This window comes from Lytechinus pictus, chromosome 1, assembly GCF_037042905.1.
Source record: "Lytechinus pictus isolate F3 Inbred chromosome 1, Lp3.0, whole genome shotgun sequence".
Classification (NCBI taxonomy): Eukaryota; Metazoa; Echinodermata; class Echinoidea; order Temnopleuroida; family Toxopneustidae; genus Lytechinus; species Lytechinus pictus.
In genome coordinates this window covers 1,128,759-1,150,000 of record NC_087245.1, presented here as the reverse complement: position 1 = coordinate 1,150,000, position 21,242 = coordinate 1,128,759, and the positions used below count along the sequence as shown (strand labels likewise).

Sequence of the window (21,242 nt, the reverse complement as noted above, 5' to 3'; positions counted from 1 at the left end):
ACCACCCCCCCCCTCCTCTCACACACACACACACACAGACCCTCAAACACGAACACTCCATCTCAAAACCATCAACACAAGCACCAACCCCCCCCCCTCCTCTCTCTCACACACACACACACAGACCCTCAAACACGAACACTCCATCTCAAAACCATCAACACAAGCACCAACCCCCCCCCCTCCTCTCTCTCTCACACACACACACACAGACCCTCAAACACGAACACTCCATCTCAAAACCATCAACACAAGCACCAACCCCCCCCCTCCTCTCTCTCTCTCTCTCACACACACAGACCCTCAAACACGAACACTCCATCTCAAAACCATCAACACAAGCACCAACCCCCCCCCTCCTCTCTCTCTCTCTCTCACACACACACACACACAGACCCTCAAACACGAACACTCCATCTCAAAACCATCAACACAAGCACCAACCCCCCCCCCCAGTTCCTTTAGATACTGTTTTAATTGTCAAATGATAATGTATTTTCAAACACCTCACAATTCATTGTTATACAATATTATGCACAATTTCAGATCACAATTTAGCTGTGAAATATATTTCGTCACGTTGCTAATATATCTAGGTTTTGTACTAAAAAATAACAGGAAATATTCCCAATCAACTATTTTCAACATAAATTCCTTTTCAGTTTTCCCATGAAACTGACAGCATCATACATCGCTATCAAATCTTTTGAGACTATTTAGGAATGAGAATCTGCATGTTCTTAAAACGTATTGAAAGAACAAAAATGACAGATGAAGGAGACGTGGCAGAACTTGGTGTGAAAGCCCCTTAACATGTAATTTTCAAGATATACTTTTGCTATTTCCCCCGCGTAATACGGATTTCAAATAGATCTTCCAAACACAAAACTTGTTAGCAAACAACTTTTAATGTTTTATTTTACGCTTGTACACAGGTGTACAAGCACTGCCCGCATAGTTTATTGTGTTTATTCAGTGAACGCACTATCACAATGATATTATTCCAAATATAAATAGTCTACAGTGAGACAATACAAGATGACAATAAGAAATAAGGTCGTGTGGCTGGTGCAAGGTCCTGAATCAATATTGTTTATATCGTTTCATCCTCCCATATCAGACTCTGCAGCATTGAAAGGGAAATTTGATGATAAATTGGAACAAGGGAATAAAAAACAACAACTAAATGAAAAAAAAATGGTAAAAATCAGGGAAGGTTTTGTGAGAGTTTATAGTCTCTTTCTGTTTGCTTTTCCTTGTTCGCTGTGCTCACTTGTATTCCACATTCATCTCAAAGTTTAATAAAGTATGCAGATTTACCAAGCCAGATGTATTGCCAGTATATTCATTGTGAGACGACATTTTTCTCACTACAGAAAGTGTTTATCTTATACTGCTTGATTTTTGAATGTTTTGCTTATCAATTTCCTCAGAGCATGACGGTACATGACCGTACGCAGAAATTATTTCCCGTGTTCTTGTCATGGGTACTTTTATAAGTGAAAATTGAAGGATTTCGTGCACACTTTTGGTGAATTTAGTGAACATTTTCAGTAAAATACAACTTTTTAAAATTCACCCAAAAGAGCTCGTTTGCACCATATGGCTTAAATCAGAGACAAAGGAAACCTCCTTTTCGATTTTTAACTTTGCACTAATCATGCTAATTACCAGTCGCTTTTCTATGGAGTGTTTTTAATTGAATTTATTGGATTTCCACAATCAAAATAAAAGTGTACAAAGTCAGAATACTAGTATTATAATACAGTGGAGTGATAACATAAGTAGAATTACTTATCTAGGATATCCCCTTAACACCCCCCTAATAAAAAATAAATAAAAATATGAGATTTAATACAGTGGTCTTATAACTGTATAGGAATCAAAATATTTCGAGTTATCGATCCTTTCTTTTTTTCTAGCGAATAATGATTGCTTTCGCAATTATTGATTCAATAGAAGGCAGCATGATATTATTTTAAGAATATCTTGCTACGCTCGTACAGCCGTAAGTATACTAACTAGTTGTTGATTATCAGCAATACATGCATGCATGGGCGGAAATCTGTCCCGAAAGGTAGGGGGGACAACAGGGGCGGATCCAGCCTTCGCCAATTGGGGGGGGGGCGAATATTTTTTTTCAGCCATATGTTAATCCCCGATTGGCCGCTTGAAGATGATTTTTGTTTGTTTCATTGAAGGAGTAGTCCTCATGGCCACTTTTTAGCTTTATTCTTATAATTCAACATAAATATATAATATCATAATCCTTATCTATATAATGCGAGTGCGAAGCGCGAGCAATTTTTTTTTTTGGGGGGGGAATTTTATGTATATTTTCCTAAATTTTGAACATTCTGGGCAATGTTTGTTATCCTGAAAAAAATGTATATGCAACTAAATAATTACTTCGAACGCGAAGTGCGAGCAGATGTTAACTGATGGAAAAGGTTAGCCATGAATACGTTACATATTTCAACAATCAAATAATGCGAGCGCGAAGCGCGAGCTTAATTTTTTTTGAAATTTTTGCCTAAAGAATGGAAATTCTAAGCACTTTTTGTAACTGAAACATATAATAGGTATATAACTTAACAATTGATGCGAAGCGCGAGCGGAAAATTTTGAGATTTAGCCCTAAGAACGAGACACTCTATTCATGTTTTATAAATCATGAAAAGGATGAGTAATTGGGGGCCTTCCTTACACCCGGTCCTTTCATTAATAATGCGAGTGCAAAGTGCAGCCATAAAATGTTTTTTTTTTATTTGAACTGATCGAAAAGGTACTTGTTAAGGACTGCTTGCACTTAGCCATGAAGACGTTACATATTTCAACAATCAAATAATGCTAGCGCGAATCGCGAGCTGAAAATTGTTGACATTTCTACAAAAAGAATAGAAAATTTTAATCAATTTTAGTAATCGTGAACAGGGTGGCTATATAACTAACCAATTGATGCAAGCGAAGCGCGAGCAGAAAAATTCGAGATTTAGACCTAAAAACGGGACACTCTATTCATGTTATTTGTAAATCATGAAAAGGATGAGTAATAGGGGATCTTTCTACATTAATAATGCGAGCACAAATCACGAGCAGAACATTTTTGATATTGTGATCTGAAACTGGATAATGATTTAAATATAGAACAAGTTGAATATCTGAATAAACATGCGCGTGTTTCAGATTTAGACCTAGAATCTAGGCATTCTACACCTCTTTTATCATGAAAAATCTGAAAAAGAGTCAATTTCAGCTATATATTTCAAGCACTTTGTAGGAAAATTGTGAGGTGGATATGGATCGCACTTAATAAAGAGCTGATATTTTTCATTGTTATTTGAGTTTTGACATAGGACCGGGACATCCTTGAGACATGTCATATGAAAATGATGACTATCTTCCTATTCCTCTTGGTAAGCGCGAGATGAAACAAAAGGGACAATTTAATCGTTAAATTATTGATATCTTATTTATTAATGCCTAATGAGGGCGAGAAATCTGAAGATATTATGGCCTGAAAACTGGACATTTCAAGCAATTTTGTAATGCATCAGTCAAAATATTTTTAACCATTAATGCGAGCGCAAATCGCGAGCCAAAATCTTTGATAAACTGTCATGAAAATCAATATTGAGACATACATAAATCGCCAATTAAAATGCGAGCGAGTAGCCAGCGCTCTCTGATACGTTTTGACAATCAGACTTGATTTTTTTCAAACTAAATGGAATACACAAAAATAATAGGTACGGGTACTTAATAAATCGAAATTTGCGAGCGCTCAGTGCGAGCAGAAAATGTCAATATTCAGACCATGAAGCTGTCACTTTTACAGAGCACTTTAAAAAAAATCAGTTTGTAAATCACACAAAATAATGAAAGTTCGATTTCCAAGGTGAAATGTGTAATGTATGTTGACTTCCAAACTTGATATTTAAGCTCCATATTGAAAAATCATCTGGCAGGCAATGCGAGCGAAAATTTCATATAGTGACATGAAAGATTATTTTTATTTTCCAAATCTTCCCCTCATCTTATTTTAGTCACTCTGGAAAATTTGACAAGCCCCCCCCCCCCCCCTCCCAAAAAAAAAGAAGGTTTTCACCCAAAATGTAAGGTCATTTAGTCCAAAATACATGTATTATTTCGAATGTGAATGATGCATTTTTCTCCATCATAAAAGACCAAAAATAGTAGGGGGGACATTTGATATTGTGTCCCCCTACTATTTTGGTAGGGGGGCACGTCCCCCCTGTCCCCCTGGGATTTCCGCATCAGGGTCTGACCATAAAAAAAAATAATTCATTGAAATGTACATTAGAAAAATAATTTAAGTTACGAATTCTATAGGTTTAAATCTATGTACTACTTAGTTTATTTAAGTTTTAAACGAATCATGTTTCGGAGAAAATTTTCTTTTTATCATTTGCTCACTCCGCTTTCTTCATTTTCCTTTTCTTCTCTTCTTCTTCTACTACTCCTTCTCCTGCCTCCTCCTCATTGTCTCTTGTTTCCTTCCGTTTTTTTTTTTTTTTTGGGGGGGGTGGGTAACTATTTGTTTAGCCACTCCCCTACCCTAATCACTTTCTGGACTAGTTTTATTGTTTGATACATAAGACAGTTACCATGCAGGTTATTTAACTAAGTATCGAAAATCATTTTCGATAATGTATAAATCAATTGCAGTAGTTCTGAAAATAGCAATGTTCCCCTTTATCCCTATATGATTTGATTTCTCTTTTTTGTAAATGTTTTTATTAATAACTCAACAACATACAAATCCTTTACTTCAAAGTTCACTATAAAACATTACATAAGCAAATGAATGATAAATCATAATATTTAAAAAAGTTTGGAGTGATCAGGAAAAAAAGTGTGTGTCCCTTATAGGTTACTCTCCCACTTAGATAAACGCTCCAACGCCGCCTGATCCAAAATAAAAATCCATAAAAAAAAAAATCGGTTGAAAATCAAATGGATGTTCATCAAGACATATTTTAAGATAATTATTATTACCAACCACATTTATATTTTGCATATTGGAATGGACATTGTAACTCAAAAGAATACCTGCATGCCCGTTATATTTTCACACACATTATTTGACAGACCTGGAACGCACCTGCGCCTATTATCAGCATTGTTTCCATGGCAATCCATAACAAAATATTTCTGTGAAGTTTGATATGTGTAATTTTAAATCAATGCCTGGATGGGGACAGCTGATCGATGTAGGGGCATTCGTAGTTTTATCATAACTTGATCCTAACTCGTTATTTGTCTCTCTCCTTTTGGTATTGATCAAATTTTCCCATCACTGGTTTTTAATTCATGCATATTTGCATTGTCCAACTATGTGGTTTACGGGGGTCCATAGCGGTAGATCGGTGGGAAAGCATGGAAATAAAACAATTAAGCGGAGCATTAAGTGTAAAAATGAAATGAACAGTATAGGCGAAACTATGATTTTTTCCGTTGTGCTAACAATGGGGGACGTTGAGTTTTTCTCACGGCTCGGGACTGGCTGAGGGAAGCCGTTACGAAGGGGCCAATGAATAGCCGCAGACGCGTGGCTGAAGCGTGGGAAAGTTAGCAAGTCTTTTGTCTTGGAGTAGGCGAGCGAGGATGGGGAGACATGCCTTCAACATCTCGTTCGTGTGTTCCTTATTCACGAGTCAAAAAGGCGAGGTAAGGGAGGGATACAAGCAGAGTACATACATCGTAAAGAATGATGTTTACGGATGATAATCGCAGATGATGTGAGATTGAAATCGTGGGAAGATAAATAAATTTTGGTGGTTTGCAAAGACATGATGACAAATAAAAATTAGGTTAAATTGGCATAGACCAGTCACTGGAAATCAATGAGCAATATTTCTACACGCGAGTGTTCTGTGAATTGCGATACGGTTTCTATTTTAGATGAACATCCAAGGTTGAGAGAGCATTCATCATTATGACTTGTTAACAACCATTATTGACATCCTGCCTGAAGTGAGCGCTACCGCAAACTATACACCTAACGATTTACTAATGATCGATATTGTAAAGACGAAATAAAACGAGTTATACTATGTTTTTTACATTAGGCTCTATCTTAATTATACGTATGAAGTGTAGTATTATTTTGGATTGATTACCAAACCTTTGACTCGAACTTGCAACAGAAAATATTATTGCTTTCATAGGGAATGTCTACCACAACTATTAACTTGATTTTAATAAAAAGAGGAAACTCCAACTATCATAACGCTCAAATTTCATCAAGATCGAATTGTCAATGGACATAGTATTTTATTATCATATGAATGTTTTCTTTTGTGAATAATTATTCAATAGCTGTTTTCAAAGTCAGCACTGCTGCTATATATATCGAATCGCGTAATGCAGGCGAGACTGCCAGAGGCGTTCCGCTTGTTTGTTTTTGTTTTATAGTAAAAGAAAAATACCTTAAAATGTATATGACTTTGTTACTTTAATATCCTAGTTTGATAAAATTTCAAGGAGGGAATCTGTATATCTGAGTTTATTCGAATCCACAATTAGTTTCGGTGGACCTTCCCTTTCTCCTCAGGTACACCAGCTCAAATACCACTATAGTCATAAAAAAGCACTATAATCTTTTTAAAGAATGAGAAGAAAAAATGTTAAATATCAAGATCTATCACAAAATAAGATTTTCATTAAAAAAAAACTTCGAAATTTATTTCCTGTTCGCTTGCTTCTCACTCGCGACATTCTAAAAATTTTGCCCAATACGCCATGTTTGCCCCCCACATTTTCTATTGCTCATTTCGTCATTATTTTATTGACCGATATTATCATTTTTTATATTCGAGACATCTACTCACAATTAGACACTAAAATATAATTTAAATGGCTTTTTAACCTTGACGTTTTTACCAGCGTATGCCAACATTGTATAGATGTCGTTTTTCTCATTTATCATTTCTTGATATCAAGAACAAATTTCTTGAAATCAAGAAATATGAGTCAATGTCAAAACGACTTCCAGTTCTCTGTATTGGCTGAAGAAAAAGATGGGGTTTTCCTCACTTACACATTTACTCAGAAATAGAATGAATAGAAATATTAAAATAAGTGAGTAACATGGTTGAAATGAGACGCTTATCAGAGGAAATTAATGAATGAAAAATAACAATATTTATATCATGGGTAATAATCAAAATGGCGAGTGGGTATTTTGTATGAAAATTGGTCAGTTATGAGATATAAAAAGGAACAATAATCACTAATGATGACAAAATAATGTATATGGACTTTTATCTCAGTTTGATAAGTGAATTTTTAGAATCTGGAGAACATGGACAAGGTGCTGATCAGAAAGAAATTGTGCATGTTAAGCTGATTAAAGGGATAAATCAAGGTATCGTCAGAAATCAAACGAGTTTATTCTGCTTCGCAATCAAGACAATATTTTAATTTGGTATAAGGGGGAATCATCAGAAAGTGATAACAACTTAAAAAAATGAACATGGGAATTTTAAGAGGAAAGGGCTGCATATTCCAGCTATCAAAACATACCCATTGAAAACAATGGGATACTGTGCTCAGTGGCACAATGTGCCAAATGCTTCGAGGGGTGCGGACATGGCGTACACGGCAAAGTTTCTAAAAAGCTATATACGAGCAAGTGAAAATTCATACCTTTTTGATACATAAAATTACAGAATTTACTTAATCTCCAGAAAATGATATCACATTTTACCCCTCTTCCTTTTCTCCTCTCTTGTCTTTTTTCCCCTTATTCTTCGTGAAACATTTTGGGTCTATGGCCGCAAACCCCCCTTTCAGTATATACCGACGAATGAGCACAAGTAGAAGCAACTGCTCTGTCATGATGAATAATGATATAAGAAACCAGATAATAAAAAACAACTCAAACGAACCCCTTCCAACATAAACCCCTCTCTCTCTTATCTCGTCCTCTCTTTCTTTCTTCCTATCTGTATCCCGTCTTCCATTACCCCAGCCCCCTTTCTTTCTCTCCTACAATCTCTCTTCCTTTCCTCCCCCCTTGTTATCGTGAGCTTTGTTCGCTCGCAGTTCATCCAGATTTAAGTTTTAATTATATCTCCTCCAACCAATGTTGACTACCCCCGTAAACATCGAATTTCCTCCCAACGATGAGTTAGTTTTGATTAAAAAAACGCAAAAAAAATGTGGAAATTATTGGCGGCGGTTCGATGAAATTCCACCGAAGAATACAATTTAAATATTTAAACGTTTAGTTTTGTTACGTCACAGACAAGCAATTCCTCAATATGTCATGTCGTGTTATGTAAATTCCATAAACGTCATTCCCTCTTCTATATATGAACAATATTTTATTCACAATGTTCCATTAAAAAATGAATTTATTGAATTTAATTTTAAATAGGGAGCTGCTCGGACGATGACGCCAGAAATAAAAGCAAATACAATTTCATAACTCTTTTATTCTTTGTTGGATTTTCACCGAACCTTCACCCATTTCCCCTAATTTTACTTCTATTACCAACTTACCATCAGCATGATCAGGATGAACCTCTCCTTTTAATCAGTAGAGCTAGATATAGCTCCCTGAGCACCTACTTTGACTTGCAGATAGACTTTATTGATTACCTCACTATTTCTGCTTATTTGAAACCAAGGATCTGATCCTCTTAAGAACAAATTAAAATCAAGTCAAACAGGAACGTCAAATGAAATGCAAGACTCTATTCTCATTTGATTTCTACATACAATTATTTTCATATTTTATTCATTGTTTTTTGTTTATCACAATAATAAATAATACACAATATTGAATAGGTAGCAAAATCTAAATGCAAATTAAACATTTTTAGCTTCTTTATACAAAAATAAACTAGGAAGCAAAACTGACCCTCTTCATTTATTGCTCATCAATAATGCAAACGAAGTAAACTTTGTAAGTTAACTGTTTTCCTGCTTGTCCGTATAGAAGATTGATTGTAGATTTCTTATACATTGTAATCAATTCAATATGTACATAATAAGTTAAGAGATGAATAAATTATTAAATAATGAGGTACTAGTCAGGAAACACTGACCATATTTGAATCATTGTATTTTATCGACATTGATATTATTTCGAGTTACACTCTACTAGTATATTCGAAATAGAAACAACGTACACTGTATTGGGTAAAATTTTAACCAGCATGAGGGTAATTAGGTGTCCAACCAATTTTGGGCAGTATTTTACCCAATGCGGGAAGCGTATTGTCCACTAAGGTAAAAAATAAACAGAAATTTCTTTAGAATGGGCAAAATTTTCATCACACTGGAAAAATAAAAATGCCCAAAAGAAATGCCCAGTGTTGGTTGGACACATAATTACCATCACGGAGCATGTTTACCCAATATTTTTTTAGTGTATCATTGAAACAAGGAATCAACATATTACATCAATTAATAAGTTAACGATGTCCACTTTGTTTCAAATAGTAAAAGATTTTGTAAGTCCGACCCCTCCCCTATTTTTACAGCATTCCATGCATTAATCGAGCGAAAATATTCTTTGAGGATTACACAGTTTATATGAAATTTAAGGAGAGACAATCGTTTCTAATTCAGGAAGGTTTTACATAATCATGGGGGGGGGGTCGAACATAGTCGATGGTTCATACGATTCAACGAATTGCATCTTTAATCCACTGTGACGATCTATATTTTAATCAGTAATATTTGGAAAGGAATGATTGATGAATACGAAAGTAGGTAAACCATCAATCACAAGTCATCTTTGATACAAAACACGAGAAATCTATCTAGATCATCATTATGCACTTTCCACGAAATGAGAATTGGTATAATTGTTGCACTTTCACTACTCTTATAACGATCATTTCATTTTTTTATCTTGATAATATGTCACTGTTTATTTGTATCCTTGTAAATTTAATAGGCAAGCAAGTCTGTGACAATAGCTTTCAATAAAATAATAAAGCTATGTATAGTTGATTTTTAAAAGTGGAGAGAAATCTTCTGAACATGAGAAAATATTTAGCTTGCTTTGACAACTACCTAATCGTTGATTACTATACCATGTATACCATTCCATTAGATTCCCTTGTAATATGAACTGTTCATTCCCAGAGTATCTATGTGTTATAATCGGTTCATGATACAGAAATTATCGAACGCTTGAATACAAAATCGGCCTTTTTCCTTTGATGGAATCAATTAAAAACGAAAAACAAGTAAGCAATATAAGATGATAAATTGGAATGTTTCAGCGGCACACATATATATATCACCAGACGCTGCATACGCCTGGTGATGCTGGAATGTTGGTTTTTACTTGGATGAATTATATCATAGTATTGCGTAAATGTCTCATTATCGGCCAATATGGTCCACGAAAATAATATTCACGCAGTTATTGCAATGCTCATCTGCCTTAAACAGACAATTATATAGCCATCCATGTAGCATGTAGTTGCAATAACTAAAACAACGAAAAATACAATACAATGAAGGTTCGCTTGGTAAGCCAATGAACATAAAGAATTTACAAAACAGTAAGGACATTTGCATTATGTATTTCCATACAAGACATCAAGGTGAAGTTTAAATAAATCAATCAAAAATATCAAATTGACACATGGAGAAATAAGAACACAGGAAAAACTGTCAAATGTAACACATTATAGGTCCAGAATCGTAGGGCATTGCATCATAAAAGTACTAGGTCATACTTTTTCTACACTATCAAAGAAATATTATCAGGGATTTATCATTCGTTAGAAAAATTTAAGTCCCACATGCAGAGTGTGGAGCACGAGTAATGGGTACTTTTTTTTCTTTGGTTGATATGAAATGTCTTTAGTAGGCCATTTCGGTTCCCCATGGACGATATGGCTTGGATACCAGGGCAGTATGTGAGTTGAGCGATGTGCTGGTAGGGCTTCCGGTATAGCCATTGGGTGAGAGGACAGGCAACGAGTTGTATGGCACAGAATACTGGCTGTGGATAGGCAGAGAGGGCGCTATCTGTGTTGATAGCTGACTACTCTGACTGTTTCCAATGGGGGCTGACGATACAACACCGGTTGGAGGAGCTGGCATGGGTAGTCTTCCATGACAGGATGTCTGCAGTTGACTTTCTGCATGACTTGTGCTTGTGATCATGGGAAGCATCTGACGTGAGTTCTCACTGACAGACGTAACGGCTGGAGGAAGACTGGCTGGATGATGCTCCGACGTAGCACCACCTCCACCTCCAGCGTTATGCTGTGGACCACTGTGAGGTGGAGGCGGCAACGCTGGAGTCTGCGAATGAGTGTGCGCAGGAAACTGAGAGTGTCCAGAGACTGTATAGTGTTGTCGTGTCTGGAACTCACGCTGAGCCACGTAACACTGAAGATGAGACATGAGTCGAAGTCTCAAGGGATCTTGAATGTCCATTCCTTCTACGGTGACGAGGTACCTTGCCACTTCAGAAGCACACTCCCTGAAGCCTAGAACACGGTAATCCATGGCGTACGCATGGGCTTCACCATAAGGGTGAAAAGATCCATCAATACCTGTATACAAAAGTGGAAAAGAATGCTAACTGATGCTTTTTGGTCTCCATTATTTCACAGGCCTATAAAATCAAGATACATATTGCAAACTAAACAAAATTGATGTAAATTTCATCCAGTGACTTTTGGCAAAAGGACTAGAATATTCATGATTATGAGAACCAAAACCTTCGCTGGTCATATTAAACTGAATGAAACGTACACTAGTTGAGGAAAAACATGGAATAATCACAAGTAATCAGCAGTTCGACGAGAAAAATACAATAGCATACGTAAGGACTGTATACAATATTACACAGACGAGTAAAAGACGAGGTAGTTATTCTTTGTCCCAGCTACAAGATCAAGTGCATTGGAACAATAACAATTGTTGAGAGTTGTGTGTCCAAAGTATTTTTTAGGTGCTATACTGACAGATTTACACTACCATTCGTTTAGTAAGAGCACAGCCATTATTACTCCTAAGGTGTTAATTGAAAATTGAGTAATTGAATCACTGGAAATAAAGTTTAAAACGCATTAATCACCTTTGGCATGGAGGTATTTCAGATGGTCCACTGTCATCTGAAGAATCTCAGCCTTCTCTAGCTTAGCAGACCCCTGGAGTAAAGATATAAGATTGAACAACGTTTGAGAAACAAAAATCACAAACACTTAAGTATGAATTTCAGATATGCATAAAACTGTTTTGTGAACATTAACCCTAAAGAACATCAATTCTCATTGACTCAGTCGATGTATGGATATAGAATGGAATACAACCTGCAAGAAATTAAAGAGCATTAAAGGAACTCGAAGGTAAAAGAATCTCTGTAACTGCTCCACATAAACTCGTGACAGAAACCAACAAACACACTCGTTTAAGCAATCGGATTTAAAGAATTCACACTTAAATACCCTACGAGGAATACCTTGAACAGGTCTTTATACTGGTTTGGAAACATGGATGAATCGATATCAGTAAAGCATTTTCGTGAGACATCTTTAATAAATCATGTAAATTTGGCAAAGCTGATACAGCCGAATCGCTTTGTCACGATCGAGGGAGTGTATAGTGTAGCGGTAGAAGTGCTTAGTTTAATGGTTTCCCTACATCAGGTACTACATACCGTAACATGAATGTCTTCGATGGTTGGATTAACCAGATGCTTATTAAAGCAAACTAATCTCTTATTTTGCCATCCAAATCTTGTTCCTTCACCGAAAAGCCGAATCAAGAGAATATGATATATAGATACAGGCCTTGAAAACATAAATACCCGAAGTTTTAACATAGATAAACCTCAATTTGTGCGATGTGGTCCTCTTATCCTTCAAGCAGGGAGGTGGGAGTTACTGTCTTGCTATATCGAAATAAAACTCCCATTGTCATGATTGTGTAAGTTGTACTTTTAATGTTCTTACAGAGAAGACACAGACACTTGCCTGTTCACAGTACTTTTTATGATATTTTCCCTTTGATTATATTTTTGTATTGTCGACCTGACCCGACACACTCTGCTGTCACCCTGACCAATGGGCCGAGACAAAGAGACCTAAGCACGCGCCAAAATTCTACTATGCAAACAAGGCCACGAGAACCTCGCGTGTCCTCAATTAGAAAACACAAATCCCCTTTCAATAGATTTTTTTCCTTTCTTAGTATAAGGTGGCTCTTCTTTATTCCACCCGCTTTGCCGGAAGTCATGTGAATCGACACATAAAATTCTTTTTGGCGACACATCAACGCATCCTTACCGCCGTTGCGAATTAATGTTATCATTGTGAATGTCAAGTTCTCTCATACATTAAATGATTTAGGCCTAGGTGTGTTTACACTAAAGTAGAAGTTGTAAGTTTGGAGGGAAAACTAAAGTACAGGAATTGTTTGACCCTTTCTATTATATCCATATCATTCTTCACATTCAAAGCATCAAGACAGAGTCGAACATTACTGAATTGATTTCAAATTCAATTCAAGACATTCATACTGATGTATTGACACAACAATCAGCATTCTGACAACATATCAAAGGTAATTTAGAAAAAAGAACATCTGTCTTTTTGGTAATTTCTTAGACAATCCTAATAAAAGAATTTCGCTTTTGTCAAACGTTAGCCATAAAGATAATTAATACAGTTATATTATAATGAGTTTGGACATTTTTAGATCTCGTTGCCCTTACCTGAAACTCAAATCCACCCACGAAGGTCAACCAATGCAAATCTTCTTTTATACACCCCAAACCGCAGCTATTCTTACCCCGTCACCTCAAAATGCGAACAATATATTTTATGTATTTTTCCTTTTTTCTCTACTTTTTGCTCGTTAGGGCCCTTATTTCACCATATCTTCAACACCTGCACACGCTTGCCCGAAAAGAAAACACAAGAATAGACTGGAAAGTACATAAAAGAAATCTCAAATACAAGGGGGAAAAAAGAGGATATACCAGCTCGTGCCTTTCGCGTGCCCTTTGTGTATCGGATTGTGGTGAGCTTTTATTTTTTCTTTCTCTCTCAACATTTTTTTTTTCAGAAGAAGGATCCTTTGTAAAGTCTCAAGTTTGTCCCGTGGTCATATATTATTTGGAGAAAGAAAATGAAAATAAAAGATAAAGACCATTTACTTCATTCAATCCGTTCAATTGCAACCACTATGAATGTTGGTTAACAACAAGCGCAGTATGACGCGGTAGTTAGAGATTGGTTTATTCGGTTTATCACTGAGTTTATAAAAATACTGCATTTTTGTCCTTACTAAGAGAAGAACAAACCATTATAAGCTCTTTGTTGAGAATATTGTAAGCTGGAACGATTTACCTCAGGGCAAGATTTGTATTAAGGAAAAGGGAAAGAAATTTACCTCTGATTGCAATAGTGAACGGCAATTATTGACGACGAAAGGGGAAAGTGATGTATGGGTTAGGGGTGAACTATTGTACCATGCGTACTTCTGACGATATTTTCTTGTAAAAATCAGATTCTATTATAATAATCGTTTAGAAGCCAATTTAATTCATTATAAAAATTTCGCATAAATTCATTAATGAAAAACTTAATAACGTGTGCTTTTTTCCAACCATCGACTTAATTTAGTTTGTGATTTTCATTTGAATATTGATTTTTTTTCTTGCTTTAAAAGATGCATACTGTGATCAATTCCATAAACATATATAATAAAGGACATAACATCACACAGTATTTGCATTTCTTTCATCTTTTTAATCGAATACCAGTATACAAGCGCAGCTGCAGGTGGCATGCTTATTTGCACAAAGATATGACACATCACCTCTCAAAAGTGACACCCATTTTGTCCATCTTCCTACAATAGCAGCCTTTTTCATTCCAGACTGATTTCAGTTCTCGTTTCATAATATCACTATACTCCGGAATGCCAAAACGGAATTTTTAAGAACATTATATATTTTTTTCATTTACAGAAAATTTAATTCATTATCACCATGATGAACGAAAGGAAGTTATGCCAGTCGCATAACGGTCATACCAATCATTCTGATTATAACAAAATACCAATACTCGATATCATTATAATGTGGAGCAATTTCCAAGGGTCGGTCTCGCTCTACTGCTAATAAATAAGTTGGGTTTTGTGGATGCTTTTGTTGGTGTATTTTGATTTGTAGGCTGTTTTTTCTCCCCCTCCCTCTTCTCGCATTCACCCGTCTCATATTATTTTATGAATGGAATAAATGAGTGGTATTGTTACGCCCCAAGTACGCCGAGGTCATAACCTTATCTTGAAAACATGCACCCCACCTGCCGTTCGCTGCTCTCACCCTCTTCGGTTAAAGTGGCAGTAACGTGTAGGGTGACATTGGTAGCAGCGAAAATGGCATAGCCCGTCGATAGATCAAATTTATGAATTAATATCAGACAAGACCATTTATCATCCCATATAACTTAAAATCACTGTGCTCATTCCCTGCAAATCTTAAGAAGTTACTCATGCTGATTATCTGGATTGTATTTTCCTTTCATCGAATTATACATTTCACTCTTAAAACAATCATCTAAAAATTTGAAGGTTTCTTTAGAATCTACCACCCTTGAATATCTTTTGATGTCGTTTGAACAGTGTTCATTATTGCTCATCATTATATGTTTGATATCATCAAATTATACAGAAGTTATCGATTGTGATAAATATTCGACTGCTGATATCGATGATAATATACGTCATCATTTCCTATATTTCCAATGGTGGAAGCGGAATAAAACATTGAGTAAAGACATCACGTTATTCCGATTCCCAACTTGAGGCTCCAATTCTGAACCCATCTCATGACTGTAACCGAGTCTCGATTTTACGTCATCAGTTGGTTTAAAACGTATTATCGATGACTTAAGCTATGGCTATCTTTATCTTTCTCTTTCTCTCTTATTTAGATTTTAATGAAGTTCAATCTGTTTTAGAGACAAGTTGCATGTTCTTCATTATCATTTAATATTTTTCATTCTCAATGACCGCTGTACAGTATAATTTTGTGATACTTGTTTAGTGATTTTATAATTTGCTTATGAGATTTATATTGTTAGTGTATATTTTTATTTGAGAGAAGACAATAAAAACATATACCTAAATTTCCAAACTTAAGTTTCTATAAGTAAACTTTTTAAAGATTGACAAAGCCTTGTCAAAGATTTGTCAGACATTGCAATACGTGTATCTCAAGGTATTAGTACATCGATTAAGGGATATCAAAGACGATGGAAGAAACCTGTATATAGTCTGAATATCGGTGTACAAAATTTCGTTAATTCCGCTGAAATGGGCCATCCTCCATATCTTATATGATCTATACGATTTGTTAAATTTGAACATGTATTATTTTTACATGAAAATAAATACAAACAAGCAATTATTGGCTTGAGCTGCAATAACCATAAGTGGCACAAAGTCTACATAAGCTTCTTTTCATTTTGTCTGGCAAACCTTTGGCAAGTTTTCAGTCGAAGTTTTTTGGATATGGTATCCAGTTCGTTTTGACATTTAGGGATGATTCTTGTCATGTTTTGGTTTCGACAAAGTAAAACATAAATAGCCCCTTATTGGTATTGGTTTTAAAAATGAAAGACGTTTACATACCTGTTTTTCAAAAGCAGCTGGTACTAGCCTTCTGAGCTCGGTTAAAGAATTGTTGATTCTGTCTCGTCTTCTCTTCTCAATGATCTAGTGGAAATGATTAAGGATTTAGAGAGATAAACAAAAATAAGTGGTTTAAGGGATTAACAAAGACATTTAGAGGGATTATAATTAAGAGAAAGAAGAATAAACAGAACGTAGAAGGGGAAGATTGTCAGGATAAATAGGAGAGAGGGAGTGAGAAGGAAGAGACTCAGAGGAAGATAGAGGAAAAATGAGAGATTGATATAATAGTTCATGACATAGTCTTTATTATGCAATCAATATCAAGTTATTATCTCGTATTTGCTTTTTAATAAGCATCGTAAAAAAAAATGCCTATACTGAAGGCATTTTTTTAATCAGTCAGAATCATGTTAGCCATTGTGTCAGTCATTTTGATTTTGTTTAATGGTTAAGTTTAAGTTAAGTATGTTTTAAAGTTTAAAAGGTTTAAGAATTAAATATTTCAATGTTCTTTGTTATATTATGTCATGAAAGTGACGTCAGTAGGCAGGATAAGAACTTCGTATCAATGAATTGCCCTCTTCTACTATCTACGTGATATATGGCACTTAATATACCATTATTATCCAATTAATAAACCAATACTTCCTTTGTTCTTCGAATGAATCATCAGAAGTCTTTGTACTAGAGTGGCTCTCAACCTGTTTAAACTTGTTTGATTCTTTTCGGAGTTTTGTATTGTACCACTTAATGATAAATGTTTCAAGTTCATTTGTAATCTATTCCTCAAACCTAACTAAGCGAAAATTTTCTCACCATGATACAAGACAATGGGACCCCTCCTCAAGTACACAAATAATGCAGGCCATTTATATAAATTGCACAAAAGGACCCTTTGCCTTATCAATATAGAGTCAAGTTGACGCGATAATAAAGTAGATTTGTAAACAAATAGAAAGAGCGTTAGCTTTTTGGAGTAGATTTGTCCAGCTGCGAATAGCTGACGTGTATATAGTATTCCCTTTTCATTGATAGAAATAAAGGCAGTAACTCAAATAACGCAGCAATCGGAACGTTCAAATGAGGACCACTTATGGAATACTTGAGATTATATAGAAGAATTAAACAGAGGAGGACTTGACAAAGGCCGTCCGATATATAGATATGAATGATAATAGGCTGAAATCAAACAATATTTGTCTGGGGGATTCGGTCCATGCCTGCGCATTGGAAAGCGTGAATGCATCATGATCATGATGATGGCGGAGAGTTATTTGAATTGCAGACCCTTTAGCGGGTGGACCACTTGGTTATTGAAATGACCGATCATTAAGAGAGAAATATATCATATTCATAAGCACCGCATAGATTTATAACCAAAGACTTTATTGTCATGGCAACGCGTGGACGAGCCAAATATTAATTTTCCTGTATCATGTATGTACATGTAGTTCAAACCACTCTTGTTCAACGAAAATCACATCATTTAAGGTATTAATATAATGTATATACTTTATATCCAATGCGATGAGATAATATTAAGCATATTCTACAGGACTGTTAACTCTCTGTAACAAAAGTAAACGATTGTTAATGAATAGAGCACTAACAATCCCTTTTAACGTGACCTATAATCACCCCAAAAATACTTTCACATTTAACAATCATGACAATGTTATTTTCGACGATTATGCATCACCAAAATATCTTTCATAATTATCTCGTTCATTGTTATTTTGTGTAACATGTTAAAGAATGAGAACCAGTAGAACCACCAGAATTATCATTTCCAAAGCATTACAATCAAAGTATCATTAAAAACGACTCTTGCTTTTAATCATGTAAACACAGGTTGACCAAAATATACGCTTTTGGGAAAATCATTATATATTCTTGTTTGTGTCAGAACCAGGGGCCCGTAACACAAAGCATAGCAATAAAATCACAATGTGACTTAAATGTCTTCAGTTTTAATATTATTGAATAAGAACAGACTTAAAAACACGCTTCATTTACCTAAATATTGTACTGTTCCACACAGGCCTGTTTCATCTTTATCTAATTTATGCTGCAATGCGAGTGATTTAGAATCCGAAAACGTCACTCGTACAGTAATGCATTATAAGTATAAGCAAACTTTTTAAAATGCGTCTAGATTTGAACATGCAGACCTATAATACTCTCCATCTTTATGATGATTTTAATTAGTATAGGCAGTTTAGATGTCCCTTCGACAGTTAAAGCTTTAACAAGTGCTTTAAATTCTATTTTGGCCACACATGAACTAAAACTACAATAAATTTGTGATAAATGATTATCGCATATCACGCTTTGGTTGCTGTGAACCTCACAAAATAATAATAGTTTTCATCGTTATGATTATGATGATTTAAAAGCAGGCATTCATGTAATTGGAGTGCGACTGGATTTCTTGACATATCACACTTGGTTGTTTTATCAGGTGGAACATCACCTGAAACATTAAAAAGCAACTTTTGAAGAAGAATGACAAATGTTTGAATAAGGAATTGTGTACTTTCTTACAGATTACTGTATTATCTCGGGGTCTTATTTGATTTGATGGGAACAAAAGTGATTTGAGCGAATTAAGCGCCGTGGACGCTGGCCGAGCACGTGGCGCCTTTTATAGCAAGCGATGACATAGTGTTCGCTTCACCGAGTAGCATTGCCAATTGAAGCTTTTCACTTCGTTCCATCTCATTTTGGAAACCTGTCCCAGTTCCAACAGGAGGGCAAGACTGATATGAAATCTCTAACTTTACTGATAGTAAAAACAGTTACTTTATTTCCTTATAATTTACATTAGACGAAATTCATGGGTTCTGGAAGGGAATTTTACTTTGACAATGATTAATAATTTCGTATACTTTGATTCAATTGTTACTTACTCGAGTTTTAATTTAAGACGTACGTTGTTTGAAATATATGACATAAGTAATTTAAGCATACGCGTAAATTATGTTGCGTATCTAGGCTGAGATGAGTGAAGAAGAAAGGTTACCTATATAATTATAGGCATGCAGGCGTTAAAAGTTTAGCAAAATTAAACGAAATCGTTTTGAACTGCCCGACCTCTATATTTGCCCATATCCTTCTACGTATTCTTCCCTAATTTAATTGCTTGCAGTGACATTATCAAATCAATACGAACTGATACGAATTTGAAGTTCAATAGCCGTATAAGACTAATTTTCAAGAAGCAATTTATTTAGCAATGAAATGACGCAGACTTGGAATCTTGACAACATTTCATGTAATATTGTATGATTATTATAGGTGAACATGTTTTCTAAGAATGATTTCAAATGAATGAATGCTTACCCCTCTGCGCTTCTTCCTTGCACTCACTGGGCATGATTGACTGGGTGATCTATTAAACAGAAAATAAAAGCAGAATATTTCATCAAGATGAAGAAATGGAACGAAATTCATTAGATGTCGTCAACCAGTCAAACCACCAAAGTTTATGGTTAATTGAAGTTCAGCCGGACGAGCCAGGAAATGATAATTATAATAATCTAATATAATGTACATTGTCAACCTTCTCCAAAACTATAATGATTATTATTCCATCATTTTCTCGATCTTGTAAAATGAGCACATTATTGTAAATATGTATCTAGGTAGCTTTGTGCAATCTTCATATTATTATTATTTTATTTTTTTGCTGTTAAGCCGACAATCAATAATTTAAAGCAAGTTTATCTAAAGTCCCTTGAATATATTTTAGTTAAAATAAAATTATTTATGAAAAATGAATCTTACCCCTTCATGGTCTCGTCAAATAATTCGTCACTTTCTGATTCACTCATTGTCCTTTTCATGTTCCAGGGACCAACTGATAGCTTCATGCGACAGGCTTTCCCTCGATAAATAACCAGGTAGATTACACGATTGTTACACCTTTCTGCGCAAAACGTCTGGTGTGCACTCCACTACTCGACAGGTGTTGTGAGGTGTTCTCATAAAATTGCTGCTTCCAGAGTTTAGACAATAACACAAGATAGAGGTTAAGAATTGAAACTTGTTGATTTCCGAAAACTAACTGTTGCAGTTGATGAAAAGGTTCGTGTTCGCCGACTGTCTTGTGTTTTATTGAAGAGTAGTAGGGTTGGATGAAAGTTTTCTTGAAGTGTCAAGTAAGCGTGTGGTCCGCTTGTCGAAGTTTAGCTGTCAACTGTTTGACAACTTATCTGCGCTCGCAGTCAAATACTACTTCTCAGTGGGGGGAGCTAGGGAGTGTGTCTGAGCAGCCCTCGGGGGTCTAATACGCCTGTGATTGGTTGAAAATGGCTAATATAAGTTTCCTCTACGCGTGTCTTACGTTGGGTTTTGCGCACGCTCAGGCCGTCGCACCGAACTGCCGTTTGTCGCGTGCTGCGATTGGCTGCCTACTCGCACGCCGGCGGCACGCCATTGGCCGGTAAGTCCCCAACGTCGCGTGTTGGGGAATAAAAGAAACGTGCTGCACGGCGTGTGATTGGCAGGTTACACGTGGGTCATGTCAACAAAAGGGCGTGGCCAAGAGTTGCAGGTCTCCTCATTGGCTTAAAAACAATCTGACAACAATA

At 35.7% G+C, this 21,242-nt stretch overlaps 1 protein-coding gene across 2 annotated transcripts; it reads right to left on the bottom strand.

The window, feature by feature from the left end:
* Nucleotides 1–8,705: 8,705 nt before the first annotated feature.
* LOC129255496 (hairy/enhancer-of-split related with YRPW motif protein 1-like) lies at nt 8,706–21,036 on the bottom strand. Of its 2 annotated transcripts, XM_054893850.2 has the most exons (5): nt 20,437–21,036; nt 19,993–20,041; nt 16,648–16,731; nt 12,083–12,155; nt 8,706–11,555 (listed from the first exon to the last, which is right to left on the bottom strand). In XM_054893850.2, exons 1-5 carry the CDS (start codon nt 20,520–20,522, stop codon nt 10,855–10,857), a joined length of 993 nt encoding a protein of 330 aa, XP_054749825.1. In that variant the 5' UTR covers nt 20,523–21,036; the 3' UTR covers nt 8,706–10,854. The 2 variants fall into 2 exon arrangements, with proteins under 2 accessions (XP_054749825.1, XP_063958455.1); XM_064102385.1 differs by lacking the exons at nt 16,648–16,731; nt 19,993–20,041; nt 20,437–21,036 and adding an exon at nt 12,665–13,020 and having other exon boundaries at nt 8,736–11,555.
* Nucleotides 21,037–21,242: the final 206 nt, after the last annotated feature.

Bases quoted from the DNA above. Each gene is read 5' to 3' on its own strand.
- LOC129255496 (XM_054893850.2), bottom strand. From the start codon at position 20,522: ATGAAGCTATCAGTTGGTCCCTGGAACATGAAAAGGACAATGAGTGAA. The intron at 20,042-20,436 runs GTAAGATTCATT...TCTGTTTAATAG, and splicing joins TTTGACGAGACCATGAAGGG to ATCACCCAGTCAATCATGCC. The intron at 16,732-19,992 runs GTAAGCATTCAT...CATTTCCACTAG, and splicing joins CAAGGAAGAAGCGCAGAGGG to ATCATTGAGAAGAGAAGACG.